Consider the following 25,152-nt stretch of genomic DNA (forward strand, 5'->3'; position numbering starts at 1 on the left):
AAGAAAATGATTTTCTAAGTCCAAAAGGGGCAATAATTATTGCAAAAATCAGGATGGAGTTACGCTGCTTGCTGTACAGGGTCAGCTTATGATGGTGAACAAGTGTTGCAAGTTTCAAAGCAATAGCTTTGATAGTTTATGAAAAAAAGTTGACCTAAACATAAAACTTAACCAAGAAATCTGATATTTTCTAAGTCCAAAAGGGGCCATAAATCTTGCAAAAAGCAGGATGGAGTTATGTTTCTTGCTGTACAGGGTCAACTTATGATGGTGAACAAGTGTTGCAAGTTTTAAAGCAATACCTTTGATAGTTTAGGATAAAAGCTGACCTAAACATAAAACTTAACCAAGAAAACTGATTTTCTAAGTCCAAAAGGGGCAATAAATCTTGCAAAAAGCAAGATGGAGTTATGTTTCTTGCTGTACAGGGTCAGCTTATGATGGTGAACAAGTATTCCAAGTTTCAAAGCAATAGCTTTGACAGTTTGGGAGAAAAGTTGACCTAAACATAAAACTTAACCAAGAAATCTGATATTTTCTAAGTACAAAAGGGGCCATAAATCTTGCAAAAAGCAAGATGGAGTTATGTTTCTTGCTATACAGGGTCAGCTTATGATGGTGAACAAGTATTCCAAGTTTCAAAGCAATAGCTTTGATAGTTTAGGAGAAAAGCTGACCTAAACATAAAACTTAACCAGGCAACGCCGACGCAGACGCCGACGCCGACGCCAACAACCGCTCAAGTGATGACAATAACTCATCATTTTTTTTCAAAAAATCAGATGAGCTAAAAAATTGGTTAAACTTGTGACTAAAAAGTTTCCGTATACTCTCTTTTTTCTTCTTCAAAATTTGACAATATAACATCTGATTGGCTAATTAAGAGGTCATATGACCAGATCTAAGATTCTGATAGGCTACCAATCTTCCGACTTCATCATCATTCTGTTACTTTTCCTAGTTGGTGTAGCATTCACAGTATCACCATGCATAATGGCCGACATTTCAGAAGATTGGTTCTTGTTGTAGTTTTGCCTTGCCTCTGGTCGAGTGCGTAATGGGCTGGTCTGTGGTCGTCTGAAAAGCAATTTTTTATTATGTTTTTCAGTGAATTATCAAAATATTAATATGAAATATGTTTTGTATTTTCGTAAGATTGTAAGATTAAAATATCTTTCACTCATGAACGTGAACACCATATCTTAAATTTTCACTAGTGGTCATGCCACTCATGAAAATATTGCATCTGGTGTTCACCCATGAAAGATATTTCAATCTTATACTGAAACAAATATCCTATATGTTTTTATTGAATAATAACTGAATATTTTTGTTCAAATTTCAAATGAATGTTCAGGTAATCATGAAAAGGAAAGATGTTTGATGCCCTGCAGGACATTATTTCCAGTGTTGGTATCTACTGGGAACCACCAAACTGTGATTTCCCAAGAGAAAAACTTCACCAAAGAAAGGGTCAAAGAATCCAGAGCCCTTGGCCAAAACTGTGACTTCAAGCATGTTAACAGTCAAACTGTTGACAATAATGAACATCACGGTGATCACAACAGCTCACCTTGAGCACTTTGTGCTCAGCTGACCTAAAAATTGTTGGTGCAATTTTGAAGTATTTCTTTGGAAGTGGTATGTAAACTTTTTGTTAGTAAACTGTATATTTGTATTGAATATATTTCATTTATATAAAATAATGTTGAGATATCTTACGGAGTAACAGATTCTTGCATTTGTGGTCCAAGTTTGGGTTCTCTCACAGTTGGTGGGTTCACCTCTCCCCTCATTAAGTTACCGACAAATTCTGACTGCTGTTTGTCTGCTATAGCCTCGGCTTCTGGCCTTGTTCTGACAGCTGGAGGGTCTTCATCCCATCTGTAACAGGACCATATCAGAACCATATCAGAAACTGATATTAACAAGAGCTGTCCGTTAGACAGTGCGCTCCACTATTCGGGGTTTGATAGTAAAATGAATATATGTCTCAATAAGAGACCTCTACTTTAAAAGGACGATACACTAAGGGGCATAATTCCATCAAATACACAAATTTGAGTTATTAGGATTGTTACAACACATGCAGATGATGATGATAAAGATATATTTTGAGTTTCAAGTCATGATCTTATATAGTACCAAAGTTATGTCCAGAAAACGAAGTTTGTAAAAAATTTAAGTATAAAAGGGGCATAATTCGGTCAAAAATACAAACCAGAGTTATGGGGATTGTTACCATACATGCAGATGATGATGATAAAGATACATTTTAAGTTTCAAGTCTTTATCTTATACTGCATTAAAGTAGTATCCAGAAAGCGAAGACTGCAAAAAAGTTTAAGTATAAAAGGGGCATAATTCTGTCAAAAACACAATTAGAGTTATGGGTTATGTAGCCACACATGCAGACGATTATAAACAAATACTTTTAATTTCAAGTCATTATCTTTTAAAGTACCAAAGATATGTCTATAAACGAAGCTTTCGAAAAAATTTAACATGAAAATAATTCAAAGTATAACTCCTTGGTGACCTTGACCTTGGGTATAATGGGCCCAGCCCCTACACATACTTTGTATATATGCTGGATAATGTTTATGTGAACTTACAGTATGATATAAGCAAAAGTAACAAAGATATGACAGAAAAACAAAGGCTGCCGAAAAACTTTAACCTTAAAAATAACCTAAGTATAAGACCTTGGTGACCTTGACCTTGGGTATAATGGGCTTAGTCCCTATACATACTTTGTTTGTATGCTGGACAATGTTTATGTTAAGGTACAGTAAGATATAAGCAATAGTAACAAAGATATGACTGAAAAACAAAGGTTGCCGAAAAACTTTAACCTTAAAAATAACCTAAGTATAACAGCTTGGTGACCTTGACCTTGGGTATAATGGGCTCAGCCCCTATACATATTTTGTTTGTATACTGGACAATGTTTATGTGAAATTACAGTAAGATATAAGCAATAGTAACAAAGATATGACAGAAATACAAAGGTTGTCAAAAAACTTTAACCTTCAAAATAACCTAAGTATAACAGCTTGGTGACCTTGACTTTGGGTATAATGGGATCAGTCCATAAACATACATTATTTGTATACTGGATAATGTTTATGTGAAGTTACAGTAAGATATAAGCAATAGTAACAAAGATATGACAGAAAAACAAAGGTTGCCGAAAAACTTTAACCAAGAAGGGTCACGCCGACGCCGGGGCAAGTAGTATCGCCCGCCTATTCTCCAAATAGTGGAGCTAAAAATGAAAAAGCTTTTACCCTTAATTCCACTGGGATTAATTAATCTTTAGGTTAATAGAATAAAAGTTGTATATAACCTGTCTGTTAACTTTATAATATTCTGATTGAAACTTTTGATAGCAAAGAAAGATTCTCCACTCCAACTACCCACTCAATGAGTCAAGATGAAGAATAGCATGATGCTTGGGCACAATTTTAGGGTCAGCTGGGTAATCCTGTAAATGCAGGGTTTTTGGTATAACTAAACTGGCAAACAATACCAGATACCAGACGACTGATCTCCAAGACAAAGACGTCACAAAGGAAAACTTGTTTGAACTAAGCAAACTACCCCTGCATCGCTAACTTTAAGCTTATCTCCTAAAAAGATTGGCCAGAACCCATTTTTAGAACAAGAGCACCGCCTTGGGGTGCTGACGCTCATCTGATTTTTTTTGTATAATAGAAATATTGTCCTACCCATGATTTTCTAAGTCTAAAAAGGGCCATCACTCTTGCAAAAAGCAGGATAGAGTTATGTTTCTTGATGTACAGTGTCAACTTATGATGGTGAAAAACTGTTGCAAGTTTTAAAGCAATAGCTTTGATAGTTTATGAGAAAAGTTGACTTAAACATAATATTCAACCAAGAAAATGATTTTTCTAAGTCCAAAAGGGGCAATAATTATTGCAAAAAGCAGGATGAAGTTATGTTGCTTGCTGTACAGGGTCAGCTTATGATGGTGAACAAGAGTTGCAAGTTTTAAAGCAATAGCTTTGATAGTTTAAGAGAAAAAGTTGACCTAAACATAAAACTTAACCAGGAAATCTGATATTTTCTAAGTCCAAAAGATGCCATAAATCTTGCAAAAAGCAGGATGGAGTTATGTTTCTTGCTGTACAGGGTCAGCTTATGATGGTGAACAAGTGTTGCAAGTTTTAAAGGAATAGCTTTGATAGTTTAGGATAAAAGCTGACCTAAACATAAAACTTAACCAAGAAAACTGATTTTCTAAGTCCAAAAGGGGCAATAATTCTTGCAAAAAGCAAGATGGAGTTATGTTTCTTGATGTACAGGGTCTGCTTATGATGGTGAACAAGTATTCCAAGTTTCAAAGCAAAAGCTTTGATAGTTTAGGAGAAAAGTTGACCTAAACATAAAACTTAACCAAGAAATCTGATATTTTCTAAGTACAAAAGGGGCCATAAATCTTGCAAAAAGCAAGATGGAGTTATGTTTCTTGCTATACAGGGTCAGCTTATGATGGTGAACAAGTATTCCAAGTTTCAAAGCAATAGCTTTGATAGTTTAGGAGAAAAGCTGACCTAAACATAAAACTTAACCAGGTAACGCCGACGCCGACGCCGACGCCGACAACCGCTCAAGTGATGACAATAACTCATCATTTTTTTTCAAAAAATCGGATGAGCTAAAAACCAACTGAAAAGTCCAAAATTTAATATACAGAAACTAATTTAATATACAAAACCTTTCATCTACTTTCAGTGACACACACCTTGTATGAGGATCAATTTCTCGAGCACCCTGTCTAACTCGAGTAATTCATACATTCTCGTCATGCTCATTTTCCTTCTATTTTCTATATAAAATTACAATTCAATTGCTGGGTGGAGCACAGATAACTTGACAGATCAAACAAGCCACCAGGTCCATGGGTATTAAGCTATTCTCTGTGCTACTGGTGAACTCAAGCAGGTTGATGCTTAAAATTTTGTGCATGCCATGAGAATTGCGTAACATAATCATGATAATTCTCTATCTACACTGTTTGTTGACCAGTACATCTGAGCTGATCATGAGACCGAATATTGATCAAAAGGTCAAGAAAGGTTTTTTTATCAATAACTGTTTGCATCAGATTAAAGCAACTATGCAATTACAAATTTACTTATATCATTTTTCACAGGAGAACAAACTAGATCATTATGAAATCATACTAAGTGGAAAACTGTGAGTCTGTGTTGGAAATAGAGAACATGTTTTCAAAATGTGTGGAAAAAATTAATACAAAATCAGATATGACAGATGAAAATAAAAGTAATCAGATTTGACAAATCATAATAAAAGTTATTTTTTTGTTTAATCTCAAAAGTGTGTTTAAGTACGAATCACCATTTCTGCCTATGGAAATGGGTAAACAAACTTATATTTCCTATGTTGGTTAATGTTTGGGTCTTAGTTTTATACCAAAGATGACAAAATGAATCTAGATTTATAAATCAATCTACATTTCTTTTAATGAAACAAACTGAACATTTTTCCTGAAAATTAAAGAAAGGGTTTTTCTATTACTTGACCTAGTGGCCTAGTTTTTTTCCTCAGATGGCTCACCTTCAATCTTGATCTATTTGTTACTTAAATCCATGGATAAACTAGAGCAAATTCCAAATAAAAGGAATTTATAATTACCCCGGGCCTTCCGAGGTCTGGTGCAGTTTTCCTATCTTTGGTTCTTGAGGTGTCTTCTGTCCTTCCATACGTAGCAATGGTCCCATTCCTGCCCCTCTGTATTTTTCCGCAACTTCTTCACCTCCGTAACTCACTTTCTGAGGTGGAGGTTGTTCAGGACTCAACTGTCCATAATTGTTCATTAGTTTATCCATTGTACCATGATTTCTTTCAGCATACTCCTCCGCATCATGGCCATGAACTTTATGAACAGGTTTTTCATCCAGTGATAAATGTCCGTAATTGTCCATTAACTCTTTCATAGCACCACCTTTACTTTGATTGGCTATTTCTGAACCATCTCCTTTGACTGCGCGTGGATGAACAGTTCTTTGTAAGGGAGGGTCTGCGTATCCGCCCATTATGTTTGACATAGAACCTTTGTTCTGCTCAGCATTTCTACGTCCCTCCTCGGTAACTGTTCGACCAGCAGGCCTAGGGGATTGATAGGAATCAGTTCCACTATAATCAAACCATTTTTCCATATTTCCCCGATTTCTATCGGCATAAGATGCTGCTTCGGCTGTGACCCTAGGATGAGGTTTTGGGGTTGGACTTGGTGTGTACTCTCCATTTATTGTTGTCATCTTTTTCTTTTTAGTATGAAAACAGTCAATACAAATTTGTTTCTAAGACTTCAGTTTCACATTTGTTTTACTACCTGAAAACAGAAGAAAATATGCAAAGTTTTAGTCATTAATAAACATAATAAGGGAACACTCTGCACAAAGGTTCTTTAAGATTATATACATATATGTGCCATACTTACTGCTGTAGAATATCAATATGTCTACAACCTAATGCATTCAATTATGTACAACCTACCCAGAATCTCTTCAACATTATAGGAAGATTGCCAACATCTGACCTAGTCTGGCCCAATTTCAAACCTGAGATAAATTATATGAAGAAAAACATTCTTACAAAGTTTTATAAAGACCTCTAAAGTATTAATATAGATTTTCTGAGGTTTTTTTTACATAATGACCTTATTTTTTACCATCAATAATAACACAATTTCAATTTTGATACAGACTCTATAAAGACAAACATTCTGAACATATTTCATTAAGATCAGCTAACAAAATGTGGCCTCTACCCAGTTTTGAGACTGACCTAAATGCTATTACAACAAACATTCTAACCACATTTCATGAAGATCAAGTAAAAATGTTGCCTCTAAAGTATTTTATATGTTTTTCCACGATTTGCCTGGAGACCTAAAAGAACCAAAATGAAAGTTGGAACAGACATGAAAATGACAAATCATCTGACCAAATTTCATGAAGATCAGGTAGGAAATGTGGCCTCTGGTGTTTACAATGTATTTCTATGATAACCAAGTGACCTAGTTTTATACCAAAGATGACAAAATGAATCTAGATTTATAAATCAATCTACATTTCTTTTAATGAAACAAACTGAATATGTTTCCTGAAAATTAAGGAAAGGTTTTTCTATTACTTGACCTAGTGGCCTAGTTTTTGTCCTCAGATGGCTCACCTTCAATCTTGATCTATTTGTCATAAAGACAAACATTTTGATAAGTTTTATGAAAATCAGGTGTACAAAGTGTGGCTTCTTAAATTTAAACTAGTGACCTAGTTTTTGACCAAAGATTACCAAATCAAAAGCTTGACCTGGACTTTACAGAACATTGTGGACTCTATGGTTATATCAATCTGATTGAGGCCTCATGTTTTTTTTTCAATCTGACTTAGTGGCCTAGATTTTAGTCTTAGATGACTTGGTTTCAAACTGAACTTAGATGTAATAACGGCATACATTCTGAATCTGACGAGGTTTCATGAAGATCAGGTTTAAAATGTAGCATCTTCAGCTTTAACAAGGTTTTTCCTATATTTGACCTAGTCACTTGATTTTGAAGTATACATTCCATCAAAATTTTGACCTTAGAGTAGTAAAATTGTTGCCAACACACAACAATGGACACAGGGGTACCACAATAGCTACTCTTGAAGCCCTGCTCCGCAGCTATTCAATTTCTATTGTGTGCATGCAACCCATGATTACAATAGGTAAGAGTTAACAGCCACGCGCCACACTTCAGCAGTAAAACCACAGGTATTTTATATAGAATTTTATATAAAATAGACTCTATTTTGACAGGCGTCACTGTTAATAGTCAGGATTTTCATGCTTTCTCAGTGACAATTTAAGGTTAAAAGGTAGGACTGGAGCAGGTCTTTAAGCAAACTGAAAGTACTAGGAAGGACACATTTTTTTGGGAAGAATCAAAAGAGTCCAATGTTTTCCAACATTCAAAACAAACATTTAGTTCTTTTATTTTTTACTATATGCCAAATTATGAATGGACCTACAAATCCAGCTAAACTGGACTTCATGTACGTTCTTAAAATCTGCACTCCTTGGCTTTTCGCAAAAACATGCACTACAAAATTTCACCAAATAAAATGTTGCTATCAGTCAGTTTTAAGATTTTATCTGTACATGCATCCACAAATAATTTCCACCATTTAAGTTTTCTTCCTTAAGGATACCTTGTTTAAATACACAATTGTCCAATTTGTTATTTCTGCTTAAATTACCTTGTCAATGACTTTTTAAAAGTTTTATGGCTTAAACTTCACACTTTGTAAAAATGGTGTAGCAATGAAAAACAAATAAAAAAGCAAAACTCCTGTTGAAGTAACCCTTATGACTGTAAAAACTGTCATCTTTTTTTTTTCAATTTTAGACATAACTGTAATTTTTAAACTTTAAAGAGGCTACTGTAGTACAGCTTATTTTAAACCTCACAATGCTGAAAAACTACCCAATTTTTATAATCAAATCACATTAACTACTTCCTAGACGTGGCAACAGAAATATTCTTACTGCGAAATGATAAAATTTTGAAACAGACTCTGTTGACTACAATGTAGCTGTCACATACTACCAACGTCTTCACCTGTGCTTTGCATAACATTCTTTCAGGTTTAAAAATGCTTCTTAAATGTGACTTGTAAAAGCTTCTTTAACATTTCAAAATGCTGAAACTTAAATTCAATGACTAAATCAAAAATCAATGACTCTTTTTTTTACAAAATGCTTAATTGTGTTACAAAATCATACATCCCAATTAAAAGTGCTCAAATTGTCATACAGGATCAAATCAGATGGTGCAACTACAAATGTACACTATCCAACACTATTTTCAGCTTTTAGACAAATATATAAAACACATTAAAATTAACAATTAATTTATTGTACATATATGCATCACAATGACAGATGTAAAATAATGAAGTTTTTATCTTTGGTTATAAAAAATTATACGAGAAACCAGGCAATACAATTTTTATGCAAATGATGCATCATGTCACAGCAATGTAACCATATGACACCCAAAATTTTCTATGCATCCTGTAAATTTTAGTAATGTAATACTGTCATTTTTCATGTCAAAATAGACTATGATAACACAGCAACACTCATCTAAAAAGACTTCTTAACTAAATGAATATAAACAGTGGAAAAAGGTGTGTAACTTCTGAAAAGGCAAAGATGTGCGGGGTATGTATGACAATCAAAGTAGTTTCAATCCATTTCCACTTGTGTTTACTGAGCTAACAAACAAAATTTGCACAAACACTGCATTGTCAAAACAGAAGCATAACTGGAAAAACTTGTAATAAAACCTACACAATGCAAGTGACGTCAGAATATCACAGTGAATAAGTTATCCATTTTCCAAAGTGGTTACAGAGATACTAGCAAACATAAAACTCCAACCAAATCAGGATGCAGTCCATCCAAGACTGCAAGGAATGGCAGAGTGCAATATAGCTCTACCTACTCAGCTGAAAATTATTCATAAGCAAACTTTATGTCCCCTCCATCATTTTGAGATTACAATAATAATTAACAACTGACTTCCAAATGTCATAAAAAAAAGAGTTTCAGACTAGATTCGAAAGTCTGATCAATGGTAAAGTTGAATTCTGGTCTCGAAAACACTGTACAGCCTGGACCGGTATGTATCTTATCCATGCTCTAACTCTAATGTGACACACTTTTATAGAATCTGATACAATATGGCAAACACTTACATAGAACCTGTGAGGAATTAGAGCTTTCCAATTCCAAATATTCCCCAAGCCAAATATGTTTCATAATTATGTAAATCTTGTTTTAAAGTGTCAGTAAAACAATATTGAACCATTTTTCATCATTTTCCTCATTCACTTCCACATAAAGTTACAGTAGTTTACAGTCATGAACTTGTTTCAGCACATTAACAGCAACTATCATGACTATGGTATCTGATTTTATACACGAGTTTCTTACAATTCTGGTTTAATAACAGATAGATCATTCATACAAAACTTCCTTTTAATAGCAAAACCTACACTCTTATTTATAAACCATTCATAAGAAATAAAATCATAAATTTCATTTTGTACAAATGGCTGAATCATTAAACATACACTTTTATTCTTTGACAAAATTGATTATTTGTCAAAACACAATTCAAACCTCAACAGCCTATGTATTATTTATGTCCATATCTTTTTAAGTAAGCTAAATTTGTAAGGCCATTCTTAACAGTTGTTTTTCTAGCCAGGAATATAGAAGTAAATATGTATTAATGGTATTTTCTTGCTTTCACACAAACCTAAAAGAAAGACAGGAAACAACACTAAGATGGCCCTACTTGCCACCACTTCTGATAAAATATTTCTAAAGAAAACATTCCCTAGCATGTTGCTCCCAATATTATTGGATGACTAAGCTTTCCCCTTACATGCTTGATGCAGACAGCCAAATCAATTGGTAAAATGTCAAATTTGTCTCCCAAATCATACAGAAATTCTTTAATCATGAACCTCTATTAAAGTGTTACTTTGTTGCACATTTTCTTTCAAGTAACAAATTAAAAAAAAAAACCCTGATTATTAATTAAGTTAAAGTTGCAAGATGAATCTTGGACTAGATGTAGTTTTTATAGAATATAAAGAAAGAAAATACCAATACTGCCAGAAATGCTGCGTAACTCAAGACGTCCATTTTTTAGAACTTGTTGATTAGATAAAGATGTTTATCATTTGGCTACTAAAATCATGCCAGCTTCAACTGAAATGTTTGTTGTGACTCATATGCTAAACATCTTGGATAAAGCAAAATCTTCATGGTTTGTTCACAGATACTGAATCAAATTGTATTTTCAATTAGTTAGTACTGAAATACATTAATATAATTTACTTACGTACTGTTTCATGTGTAATCCTTCAGTTTGACACTAGAATTATAAGCGTAACTTCTTAATCCCTATATCTGTACTAATCTCCTGGTGGCTACCTCATTAATGAAAATACAGCATATCCCCCTTTCTAAAATTTCAGCTTATCACTAAATACCAATATATATTCTATAATCTGGATAGATAAGAAATTTCCTATTGAATTAACAGTAACTACAGACATTTATCAAACATTATTTTTACAACATCAGATTTTCTATACTATGACAAATGGTTTACCCTCTGGCAGACTTTAAATAGTAGTATTCGTTGGAGCCTTTTTTTTCCGATGACACTTAATGTGACTACACAATACTGCACATCATTTAATGATATGCATCTTTTGCTATATTGCCTATAGCCAAATACAAAGGTGTGGCAAAAAATATCAATTAACATTAGAAATGAAAATGTCAACACTTTTTTTTGTAATACTACAACTTGAAGAAAAAGTACAATTATGTAAGAATTCAAATACCTTCATAAAATCATTTAACTAAACATCATTTACCAATATTCTGCTCCATGAATTTTTAATAATTATAGATACAAATTGTACATGTATGTTTTTTTTTGTAAAAGTTTAAGGACTTCTGTATGTTTAAATCAAAAGGATACATTTTTGTAGTACTTATCATTCTGTGTCAAGGACTTTTAATTAGATAACATAAAACATAGTTACAGCCTAATTAATATTATATCTTAATTTATATGGAAAGTATTTATCATAATTATGCATATGAATAACACTGACTGTGCCAAATTTCTATAATGAACTTGTCCATCTTTAAATTTGGACAGTACCATTAACTGTTAAAAGGGGTGCATACCAAAAAGATACTGACTGAATGGCGAACAGAGCAGATCATGATCAGACTGCACGGATGTGCATGCTGATCATGATCTACACTGGTCTCAAAGGCAGAAACAATCATGTCCAGCATGATAAGTATACAATAAGAGTTGGTTTTAAGGTGCTGCAACACAGATAGATTAGTTCATACTGCAACTAATTTTCATGTGAATATGCATCAAAAGAACCAAGAAATATGATAATAAAATGTGCCAATATCTACATTGTATGCAGACCACTACAATTTTATAGATATTAGACATTTTCTTATATAAAGTTAAAACATTTTCCTCTCCATATACTTAACTAAATCGTTCTTTTATATAATAAAATCTGTGTAAAGATCTGTTGGAAATATAGAAATTAAGCTATTTGTAAACTTACATGTAATACGATAATAATAACACCAAAAATTATATATAAGTCCTTGATAACAATTGTTAATCTACAGTATACCATACCTTTTCATTACAAAATCATTCAATGAACATTGAAAGTGAAACTACCTAAATGAAATAGGGTAAGAGTATAAATACCAACATTTCTCTAGTCAACCATATAAAACACTGATATATTTGCATTTTATTGCTGTGGTACATGAATAGTGTAATGTTTACAAGCAAACAATATGCAAATAATACAAGATCAATCAAACACAACCAATAATGTAAAGGAGAAAAAACCTAAGCATGTACCTGATTTTTTGCTTTATTTTTTTGTCAATTTAAGTTTGTCAAAACATTTTGAAGTACTGTCAAAAGAAAAAAATGTTTCGACTGAAGAAAAAAGTCATTATAAACAAAATCTAAAACTTTGTTATAACACATTTCAGAACTACAAAAGACAGCCCTGCAGGCTGTAATGATCACCTGGCCCATTTCTTACCCAACATAACCTCGAACGATATCTAGTTTGGTCAAGATTTCATAGAGAAACACATCCTGAACATGTCTTATGATATAGTTTTTCACCCAAGTGACCCTCATAGATTTTTAACGGATAATCACTCTGTCTGACCATGTCTGGCGGAGATCAGGCAGACAAGAGCTCCTAGAACACGAAATGACCCCCTTGATACATTCAGTAACTGCACAAGGAACAGAAATTATTTGGCGGCTATGCACTGGACGTTTGACATACTGACATCAAATCAATAATTATGGGTCATTTACCAGTCATAAGTGACCTCCGTATTAAATATGGTCTTAGACCAAAGCATTCACTAGTTATTTGGCAAAAAAGTTCATCTGTTCTGAGTCAATTTGACCTTGACCTTTGTCCTACTTGACCTCAAAATCAACAGGGGTCATCTGCTGGTCTTGATCAACCTCCCTCCTAGGTACAAGCATTCTCAGGTTATCGTACTGAAACGGTTTTGGGTAACTGTGACCTTGACCTTTGACCTCACAATCAATAAGGGTCTTCTGCTGTTCATGACCAACCTCCCTATTAACTTTCATGAGCCTAGACCCAAGTGTTCTTGAGTTATCATCCAGAAACAGACTGGTCTATGGACCGACCAACATCTGGCATGAAAATGTTGCCTCTTTAGTGTTTACTTGGTCTTTCTATGATCTGACCTAGTGAATTAGTTTTTGCCCTAGATAATCTAGTTTAAAACTTTACCTACATATCACAGAGATAAAAATTCTGACAAAATTTTTCAGTCATGGCGAAAGAGTTTCAAGACTTGTCTCACATCTGGTCAAATGACCCCGGATAACCCGTATGACATAATGGAAACTGAAATCATGTCGTAAAGGGTAAACAAAAAACAATTAGATATGTTTATTATGAAACTGAAATATTATGTAATGATCTGTATTAATTTTATTCTCTAGAATGGAGGAAAATATTGGACAAATTATTGTCCACTTCAGTTTGGAAGTCTAAGCAATAAGAGTCAGCTATTTTTTTCCTTAAGTAAGTCCACCAGACCCATTCACAATTGGTGTGAAAATGTCTAAAAATAGTAAAAACAAGGAGCTGCGTTCAATAAACGCTTGATGCCCCCAGTGGCATCCTTGTCGATAGATTTTGCACATAAGTCCGAAATGAGGTCAAGGTCAAACTGAGGTCAGGTGATGTCTGAAGATGAGTAATCGTCACAGGTTACATCTGCATTAATAGTATCAAGTCATTCTAGAAAGGGATATTGATGCTAGACGAAACGGTCCCATTTGGTTAACCTCGTACGGACGCACACCCATACGATCCATGTATTAGGTGGTCATTCCAGTGTTTGAAAACAATAGAATGACCACTTAAGGAACAAAAGAATTAAGTGGTTACGGAATGAATACAAAGGATTTCTATTGACCTAGGTCACACCTCCTACCCCCTAAGGTACCAATCGTGTGCTTGGACGAACGAACGGACAGACGGACAGGACAATCACTATATGCCTCCCGCATCAGTAGATGCTGGGGGCATAAAAATGTAAAAAAAAAAAAAAAGCCTTGAAAAACTTTAAAGAGGCTTGTTATTGGCTTTTGCAAGGAAAAGCATCTGATTGATCAATTTATTTGTTTTGTTGGATTTAACGTCGCACCGACACATGATAGCTCATATGGCGACTTTCCAGCTTTAATGGTGGAGGAAGACCCCAGGTGCGACCTGGCTACTAGCGGGCACCTGGGTAGAACCACCGACCTTCCGTAAGCCAGCTGGATGGCTTCCTCACTCTGATTGATCAAGATTTGTTATGTTGTCACCCTATATTTAATACCAACCCTTGAACGTTAATTCATAGTGTGCTTGGGTACGAAATGTTAATGCATAGTGTGTTTAGGTAGAATTGCGTACGATTCATTTAAATGGTTTAGTTCCACAGCTGTTTCATACACCCCACTGAATAACAAAGTATTAGAAAAATTCCCAATTAAAGGGGGGAGAAATCAAAATTTTGAGAAAAACAACATCAATTTTCACAAATTATTTGGCACCAGACCCATTCAGGTTTTTTAAAAATCACTGTAACATGCATGTTGTACCACAGAAAAGTGGTCTCGATTTTTCCTTTGGCCAGTAATAAAAAAGTTACAATATCATGAATAAATAAGCTATTTATAGTAAAACAATGGGAAGTAATTCTAAATACAAGAGTGCCACATGGTGGTGAACATTTGTGCCAAGTTACATCAACAAGAGCTGTCGGAGGACAGCAACGCTCGACTATTCAACAGCCTTGTCAATTGAATGAATACAAAAGTTGAAAAAGGGGCATAATTTTGTAAAATGCAAAGTAGAGGTATTGAACCTCTGTACTGCATGTCATATCATGACAGTGAACAAGTATGTGAAGTTTCAACCCTTTCCAATTTGTGGATACTGAGATACCAGCTTACATACAAAAACTTAACAAAAAACTGCTAAGTCAAAGGGGCATAATTTTGTAAAAATGCCAAGTAGAGTTATGGGACCTTCCCAGTGCATGTTAGATCATGACAGTGAACAAGTGTGTGAAGTTTCAATCCATTCCAATTGGCGGATACTGAGATATCAGATTACATACAAAAATTTAACCAAAAACTGCTATGTCGAAAAAGGGGCATAATTTTGAAAAAAAAAAAGAGAGTAGAGTTATGGGACTTGCTTAGTGCATGTCAGATCATGACAGTGAACAAGTATGTGAAGTTTCAATCCATTCCCATTAGTAAGTACTGAGATACCAGCTTACATACAAAACCTTAACCAAAAATTTCTAAGTCGAAAAAGGGGCATAATTTTGTAAAAAAGCAAAACAGAGTTATGGAACCTGTGCAATGTAGATCAGTTCATCACAGTGAATAAGTGTGTGAAGTTTCAATCCATTCCCACAAGTGGTTACTGAGTTACCGGCTTACATACAAAACCTTAACCAAAAATTTCTAAGTCGAAAAAGGGGCATAATTTTGTAAAAAAGCAAAATAGAGTTATGGAACCTGTGCAATGTAAGTCAGTTTGTCACAGTGAATAAGTGTGTGAAGTTTCAATCCATTCCCACAAGTGGTTACTGAGATACCAGCTTACATACAAAACCTTAACCAAAATCGGGACGCGGACGCGGATGCGGACGCGGACGCGGACGCCGACGCATGGGCGACTGCAATAGCTCACTATTCTATGAATAGTCGAGCTAAAAACCCTCCATACATGAAGAAGAAATGCTCCAAACAAAGTAATTCTTGAATTTGACCTTTGACCTCTAAGTGTGACCTTGACCTTAGACTTTGGGAACTGGTTCTTGCGTATGACACTCCGTCTCATGGTGATGACCATTTGTTCCAAGTTAAATCAAAATATCTCCATGCATGACCGAACAGTCATTTTTGTATATGACCTTTGGCCTCCAAGTGTGATCTTGACGTTTGACCTGGGACATAGATCTTGCGCATGACATTCCGTCTCATGGTGGTGAACATCTGTGCCAATAAACATCAAAATCCCTCCATGCATGAAGAAGAAATGCTCTGGACAAAGTTATCCTCGAATTTGAATCAGGATTCAGGTTTGAATTAGCTTAGCATAATAATTATAATCTAAATGTTTATAAGTTCTATATACACTATTCATAAACAAATAGATTAATGGATGCCTAGAAAAACTCTAGAGGATAGGCTAGGCATCCGGTAGAACGCAGGCTAGGTGTCCAGTTGCCAGGTCTCCAGAATGACACTCCATGCCCATTGCCTGGGTCAAACACTTCTGACACCATTATAGACCCTGGAAAGAAAATGCTGGCAATATCCTGTAATAGTCCCTTCTATATACGGAATGAATAAAAATAATAAAGGGAGTTAAAAAATACGTTGCATAAGTAACCATTCTGAATGTTGTAACTGAATATCTATAACTTTAAAGTTTAAGACACTCTTAGTGGTGGTAGTCAGGGTTTGATGTGATATAAGACACTCTTAGTAGAGTTGGGTATCGCCCCTGAAAATGTATCGCGGTATTATCATGATACTTTTGGTTGTAGCGCGATAAGTATCATGATACTTAATACACATATTGAATGAATGCAGTTTTGAACTAAGTTTACAAACTTAAGCCTCAGAGCTCTCTTGCTTTTTTGGACTTGGGCCAGGGTCCATGCAAGGGGAGAATTTCACATGATTAAATATAACTTTACTGACCCAAACCTGAATTCTGTTAATTATTTACTCTGTTTCATGAGTTCTGCCAACAATAAACAATGTACATTATTCAGGCATCACATCGGGTATTTTTTCGCTGAGCTACAACATTTTCGGAAACAATAAAATTACAAAGCCAACAAGTCAACTGCAAAGCACATAGCATTGATGCTCTTGTAGGACTTACAGCACTCCAGAAATTATTTTTTCTGATCTTTCTACCCTTCCAAAATCTATTTAAAGATATCAAGTTTTGTCAACGTATCATTTTTATAATTATTTGCCATTTATAGAAGGGGTTTTGAAGATTTTTTCTTAAGCAGATCACATTTTAACATTGCCTAAAAGAGGGTGGGATCTGACACTTTTACAAGTTTTAATCTCGAAAAATGTTCCAAACTAAGAGCTGCTTTTGCAACAGTTGTCATATTTTTCTTGAATTCAGCCTTTTTATTAACTTATCATTAAGAGTGCACTAGAAACTCTTGTTGTAAATGACAGAAATCTCCAAAAATCATGGTCATGAAAACTGCCATGGTGACATGTATGGAAAACGAAAGTTAGAATTTTAATTCTTGATAAAATAACTGTTTTTAGTTTCTTTTCTGTCATCACAGCTGTTCAATATACTTACAATTTCTGCTTATTCGAAGAATTTTTTTTACTAAGTCTCGGCAGTAATAAAAACAAGAGGGCCATGAAGGCCCTGTATCGCTCACCTGACCTATTGACCTAAAGATCATCAAGATTAACATTCTGACCAAGTTTCATCAAGATATGTTCATAAATGTGGCCTCTACAGTGTTAACTAGCTTTTCTTTTGATTTGACCCCGTGACCTAGTTTTTGACCCAACATGACCCAGATTCGAACTAGTGTTGTAAAATCGGTTTCAAAACAAAATCGATAATCGAATCGAATCCGAACAGCTATTTCGATTCACAATCGATTATATAATCGAAAGTAAAAGCATTCAGACTTACCTATAATTATACTCTTATTATAGATTCCACTTAGGCAATACATTTCAGATTATTTCATGCATGTTTTGTTAGTCCTTTAAAGAAAGAAGGTTTACAACAGAATCCAAGAAATATTCAAAAATAATTTTAATTGGTAGATTCTTAGTTCTTTTTAAGTACAAAGTACATCTATTATCTTAACATCTAGCAAAGAAAAATTTAGTTCAGTAAACTTGCAAACTTGCACATTAACAGTTAACACTTTTATGTAACAATACAATAGTCTTCTCATTCTACAATTTACCAGTATTGGTCCATGTTCATTTTAAGAAATTAAGTTTATTGATCAAATCAGGATTCAACCTTGACCTCTTTTTGTTAACCAAAGATCCAGCTAAACTGAAAACACGCTCACTAGGGACAGAGGAAGCGGGGATGGCCAGGTATTTTTTTGCTAAGACAGCCAACCTTGGATAAACATACTGGTTTTTCTCCCACCATTGCAGAAGACTTAACTTAGAATCATCTGCATCCCTGTTTGAGGCAAGGTACCGTTCAATTTCTTGTTCAATAACTGCTGAAACTGGTGTCTTTTCAACTCGTGTGACCATGACATCATCAAACCACTCATCCATGTCAGAGCATTTTATTTTCTTTGCTACTGGTTCAGTCTGATGTAATATTATTATCACCTGAAGTGGATGCATTTTCAGTAACTATGTCATCTTGTTCAACAACAATGTTATCTGAGTAAGTTTGGTAACTCTGGAAGAGCTTCGGTGGATGAAACTTCAAGTTCAGGTTCTTTTTTAACTTTAACTTGCAAGTTTCCATTCTCGTCTACTAAACCAAGTGCTTTATCCAAAAGAAGACGACGTCCAGCTTCTTGCTCATGAACAGGTAAAAAAGACAGAGACTTTGTGTCAGGGTTCAGGAGGGCAGCCATGACAGGTATTTCTTCATAATCTGTTCTCTTTGTAAGTTCTCTTGCAGTTTTCCAACAACTTTTTTTAAGGTAGCTGATTCTGAATGACTTTTGTAACTCAAGAATGTTTCTGATTTTGGCCATGCTAACTAGAACCTTGTTTCATAGTGGGGCTGTTTTCAGCGCATAGTATTGTTGTGGCCTTTTCAAAGGTGACAACAACTTGATCAAGCCTTCAACAATATTTTGTTCCTCAAAAGTAAGACAGTATGACCTAAGATTGTTGCATGTAGTTTTTTATGTTCAGCTTATCGTCACTAGCAATGGCTAGAATTGCAGCAATCTGCTCAGAGAGCCGTCGTAACTTGCCAAAGTACTGTTCCACCTAGTCGGGACATCATTTATTAACTTATGTCCTATTAGGTTCCGTGTATCAGAGTACACAAGTATCTGCTTGTCAAGCAGGCAATCATTGAGATTTGTAGATTGGTGGAAAAGGGTTACAATCTTTCGAGATTTCCCAAGTATTCGAGAGACTTCTGGAACATCCAGTGAATGCTTCACTGCCAAATTCAGCCGATGTCCATAACAGCCAAATCGCTCCCATCCTAACAATTGTATCGCCTTCCTTTCATTTGCAGCATTGTCTGTTACCACAGTTGGGACAGGAATATTCCAGTCAGACACCATCTCTGAAATAGAGTAACAAAAACAATGTTATAGGTTTACAAATTTTACATTTGCATAAAATTGCATATATATTGGTCTTATAAGATGCTTTACAAAAATTGTGTGCAAAGAGTTATCACCATCTATTATTCAATTTATTTATGTAAAAAGATCCCTTTGAAGCACTGAATGCAATCAAAAGTTATAATAGTAGACTTGCTTTGATTCTGTTCATGAGAGGTAATGAAATATGCAACACCTTTCATGACCCTAACACCAGCTATGAGCCAGCTTTATACTGATAATCAAAGAAATGGCTACATGTATGCAGAATTTTGCAACAATTATAATAATAGAAAAATTGACCAAAGTTTATTTTATTCAGTATAGCTGGGAATTTCTCAAGAATTGTTATACCTTGTGAGCCGCTCAGCGATATGTCACCAGTGTGGAGCCCTCAACTTAGTATTTATGAATGTGACTAAAAACCTCCAGTCTGAAGAAGATGCTCCAAACAAAGTTATTTGGAATTTGACTTTGACTTAAGTGTGACCTGACCTTGATTTGGCGAACTGGTTCTTGCGTTGACACTCCGTTCATGGTGTTGATTTGTTCCAGTTAATCCAATTCTACAGCTGACCGAACAGTTCATTTTTGTATGCCTTGGCCAAGGTGATCTTGACGTTTGACCTCGGACTTTTGACGCATGATTCCGCTCTGGTGGTGAATCTGTGCCATAAACATCAAAACTCCATGATGAAGAAAATGTCTGGTACAAAGTATCCGAATTTGAATCAGGATTAGTTTGAATTAGCTTAGCATATAATTTAATTAAAATGTTTATAGTTCTTGAACATATCATAAACAATAGTAAGTGGATGCTAGAAAACTCTAGAGGATAGGCTAGATCAGTAGAACCGGGCTGTCCAGTTGCCAGGTCTACCAGAATGAACATGCATTGCTGGGTCAAACATTCTGATACACATTATAGACCACATGAAAGAAAAATGCTGGCAATATCCTTAATAGTCCCTTCTAGATCGGAATGCATTAAAATATAAAAAGGGATTAAAAACTGTATGCAGTAAGTAACCATTCGAATTTTGTAACTGATCATCTGTAACTTTAAGTTAAGACATTCTTAGTGGTGGTAGTCAGGGTTGATGTTGATATAAGATCAATCTTGTGAGTTGGGTATCGCCTGAAAATGTACGCGGTTTATCATGTACTTTGGGTAGTCGCGATAAGTATCTGATACCTTAATCAATATTAATGAATGCGTTTTGAACTAAGTTTACAACTTAAGCCTCAGATGCTTCTTGCATTTTTGGACTTGGGAGGGTCATGCTAGGGAGATTTACACTGATTAAATACTATGACCAAACTCTGATATTCTGTTAATTATTACTTGTTCATGATGTTCTGCAACAATAAACAATGTACATTATTCAGGATCACTCGGGTATTTTTTCGCTGATAGTAACATTTTCGGAAACAATAAAATTACATAATGCAATACAAGTCAATGACTAGGACATGCATTGTTGCTCTTGTAGGACTTACAGCACTCCAGAAAATTATTTTTTCTGAATCTTTTACCCTTCAAAATTATTAAAGATATCAAAGTTTTTCAAGTATCATTTTATAATTAGGTTGCCATTTACAGAAGGGGTTGATAATTTTTTTTAAGCAAGTCACATTTACAATTGCCTGAAGGGGTGGGTTTGACACTTTTACAGTTTTATCCTGAAAATGTTCGCACAGAGTGCTTTTGCAACAGTGTCATATTTTCTTGAATTCAGCTTTTTATAATTATCATTAAAGGTGCCTAGAAATTTGTTTTGTAATGACAGAAATGCTCCAAAATCATGTCATCGAACTGTCCTGGGAAGTATGGAAAACGGAAGTTAGAATTTTTTCTGATTAAATAACTGTTTTTAGTTTTTTCTGTCATCACAGCGTTTAATATACTTACAATTTGCTATTCGAAGAATTTGTTTATAAGTCTCGGCAGTAATGAAAACAAGGGGCATGAAGGCCCTGATAACGCTCACTGACTATTGACTAAGTCTCAGATACATTCTGACCAAGTTTCATCAGATATGTTCATAACTGTGGCTCTACAGGTGATTATACTGCTTTTACTTTTGATTTGACCAGTGACTAGTTTTTGACCACACTGAAATTCGAACTTGACCTAAAGATCATCAAGTTTAACATTCTAAGTTTCATGAAGATACAGTCATAAATGTGGCCTCTAGAGTGTTAACAAGCTTTCCTTTGATTTGCCCCCATGACCTAATTCTTGACCCAACATGACCCAGATTCGAACTTGACCTAAAGATCATCAAGTTTAATATTCTGACTAAGTTTCATGACGATATAGTCATAAATGTGGCCTCTTTAGTGTTAACAAGCTTTTCCTTTGATTTAACCTAGTGACCTAGTTTTTGACCGAAGCTGACCCAGGTTTAAACTTGACCTAAAGAGCATCAAGATAAACATTCTGACCAAGTTTCATTAAGATATGGTCATAAATGTGGCCTCTACAGTGTTAACTAGCTTTTCCTTTGATTTGACCAGGTGACCTAGTTTTTAATCAAACATGACCCAGATTCAAACTGGACCTTAAGATCATCAATATTAACATTCTGACCAAGTTTCATGAAGATATAGTCATAAATGCGGCCTCTACAGTGTTAACAAGCTTTTCCTTTGATTTGACCTGGTGACCTAGTTTTTGACCCCAGATGACCCAATATCAAACTCATCCAAGACTTTATAAGGATAACATTCTGACTAAGTTTCATTAAGATTGGGCCAAAATTGTGACCTCTAGAGTGTTAAAAAGCTTTTCCTTTGATTTGACCTGGTGACCTAGTTTTTGACCCCAGATGACCCAATATCGAACTCATCCAAGATTTTATGGAGGGTAACATTCTGACCAAGTTTCATTAAGATTGGGCCAAAAATGTGACCTCTAGAGTGTTAACAAGCTTTTCCTTTGATTTGACCTGGTGACCTAGTTTTTGACCCCAGATGACCCAATATCGAACTCGTCCAAGACTTTATGGAGGGTAACATTCTGACCAAGTTTCATTAAGATTGGGTCAAAATTGTGACCTCTAGAGTGTTAACAAGCTTTTCCTTTGATTTGACCTGGTGACCTAGTTTTTGAACCCAGATGACCCAATATCGAACTCGTCCAAGATTTTATGGAGGGTAACATTCTGACCAAGTTTCATTAAGATTGGGCCAAAAATGTGACCTCTAGAGTGTTAACAGTCAAATTGTTGACGACGGACGGACGGACGACGACGGACGCCGGACACAGGGTGATCACTAAAGCTCACCTTTGAGCACTTCGTGCTCAGGTGAGCTAAAAATGCTATAAATCGTAACCAGCCCACCCCACATATAATCATTTAAAGCAAACAAAATAATGATTATAATTATCCAGTTTGTTATTCAGTAATCTAATTATCAACCATTGACTGCCTATAATCATATAAGACTGCTGCAAATTGGCTTCCTCCTTTCAATAATGGATGTTGTTTTCGATCGGCAATTAGCGTGTCACCACATCTCAATTTTGGTATTCACAGTTTGATTTTGGTTAATAAGTATCAAAATATTTGTGATCTTTTTAATATTTCATTAAATTATTATGAAACTAGTTTTGTTTAAAAGAAATATAAAACCACTCGACCTTTTACGGAATGTAACAGGCTATCTTAGATTTTAGTGTAGACAAAAAGCGCGGAGAGTAGTTTCCCTTTATCAAAATGGCGACAATGACATTTGTGATTGTTACTATAATACATTATGTGGTCTAGTATCGGCCTGTATCGATACCCGGGCATCGTATTGTGATACCGTATCGTTAAAGCAAAAATCATGATTCACCGATGCATCGACGATATCGCCCCAACTCTAACTCTTAGTGGTGGTAGTCAGGGTTTGAGGTGATGTAAGACACTCTTAGGGGTGGTGGTCGGTGTTTGAGGTGATATAAGACACTCTTAAGGGTGGTGGTCGGGGTTTGAGGTGGATATAACACACTTCAATCCGTAGAGGGATAACTGAATAATGCCAGGTCCCTACTCATGTACTGGGGCTCGGACCTCATGATCCCTAGGCAGACATTCTAACCATGTCACTAGTTGGTTAACCTTAAAAAAAATTTATATTTGAATAGCAAGACTGTTAGAAGTGGATTATATACCTACTATCCCACTTCTTTGTACAGGGATCAGATAAGATTCGACATGATCCGCAGATGTGAAAAGGTGTAAAAGAAACGTACATACAGAAATTTATGCAAAAAATTAAAATACATTTTACATCTTAAATCATGGAACTAGGGGCTGGATACGTAACCGGGAGGGGGCACAAGAGTCTAATGACTAGCGTCTCCAAAAGGAGATACATCAAAGACAATTTTTTTTTAAGGAAGTGGCTAGGGGTCCGGTAACCGGACCTGTAGACCCGGAGTCTAGAGGTCCGGTTACTAGACAACCCGCACAGGGCAGGCTAGAGGTCCGGTAATCAATATACATGTACTATCATGAACTGTAATACAGTACCAGCATATAAGGTAATTGCTGGTAAGGTAAAAGTTTTGATTAGTTGTCATAAAGTTGCCTTTATTACCTTTAATTTTGTAAATATTTTATGTATAATTAGCTCTCATTCGGGTTCGATACATACCGGTATTGAATATGAAATTTTAACAGCGATTTCCGGTAGTCACCATTATTTATTTACTCAAGCAGTAAAACGAATTCAACAATTCATGAGCACAATCCATGTCTTAAATAGGGGAGAAAACATTCAGTTTATTATTTTTATTCATCAGATCTGAGAAAAACAATAAAAGATTCCGATTATTTCTATTAATTATTTGTCGAATTTGCGAGGGATTAAAGAGTTATAAAATAAATAGTTCTGTTTCCATGTATTTAACGAGAAAAATACGAAAACAAATTTTCGAAATCATCTCCTGTTTTTTAAAGATAAAATGTAGTCGCCTAGCTCTTTGTAAATACCTTTTTCAGTATTCATTTTGATTACGGGACCTCTAGCCTGCCCTGTATGGGTTGTCTAGAGGTCCGGGTTTAGCCACTGCCTTTTTTTTTTAAAGAATGGGAGGTAATCCAAGCTAATTAAGTTGCGCTTCTCAACCAGTTACGTTTCAACATGTTTTTATCAGAAATCTGTGATTCTACAGTCCGAAACAAAGCCAATATTTACAACTGTATGGCTTGCTGAATAGAAAACAAAAAATGCAGTTCAATATCATGGCTGTAATTGAATGTAAAATGGATAAATATTTACCAGAAATATGAAACACTTTTCAGCCGCCAAACCGGAAGAAGTATTCCGAATGAGGCCACAGTCAATTTTCACTTCCTGTTTACATTGGTTACTCTTTACAGGTGTTTCGTATTAAGGTAATATGATTTTCTGCTTTGTCATTTGTTTTTACATGGAAAAGTTTTGCCACTGTCAAGAACTCCAATCAATGTCTGATTAGTTGCACCACAGTACGTGCAAGCTGACCTGTAGCCTACAATGTGTACAGTGCTTTAAGGTATAGCCTACTATAGCAGGTCCCAGAAATGTCACAAATTAGCCAGGATC

The 25,152-nt window shown here is 35.1% G+C and overlaps 2 protein-coding genes across 3 annotated transcripts in view; one reads left to right on the forward strand and one right to left on the reverse strand.

Annotated features, from left to right (window-relative positions):
* On the reverse strand, positions 1–24,954 carry LOC123554783 (uncharacterized). 2 transcript variants are annotated; one of them, XM_045345130.2, is made up of 4 exons: positions 24,847–24,954; positions 5,683–6,382; positions 1,723–1,884; positions 1–1,077 (listed from the first exon to the last, which is right to left on the reverse strand). In XM_045345130.2, exons 2-4 carry the CDS (start codon positions 6,306–6,308, stop codon positions 918–920), a joined length of 948 nt encoding a protein of 315 aa, XP_045201065.2. In that variant the 5' UTR covers positions 6,309–6,382; positions 24,847–24,954; the 3' UTR covers positions 1–917. The 2 variants fall into 2 exon arrangements, with proteins under 2 accessions (XP_045201065.2, XP_053403710.1); XM_053547735.1 differs by lacking the exon at positions 24,847–24,954 and adding an exon at positions 9,795–9,960.
* LOC123554782 (uncharacterized) overlaps positions 24,837–25,152 on the forward strand; it is a 7,414-nt gene continuing 7,098 nt past the window's right edge. The window contains exon 1 of the mRNA XM_045345129.2: positions 24,837–24,962. The gene's annotated coding sequence lies outside the window, so the exon portion shown is untranslated. The remainder of the gene's footprint in view (positions 24,963–25,152) is intronic.

The sequence above is a fragment of the Mercenaria mercenaria genome, chromosome 7 (assembly GCF_021730395.1).
Source record: "Mercenaria mercenaria strain notata chromosome 7, MADL_Memer_1, whole genome shotgun sequence".
NCBI classification, from domain to species: Eukaryota; Metazoa; Mollusca; class Bivalvia; order Venerida; family Veneridae; genus Mercenaria; species Mercenaria mercenaria.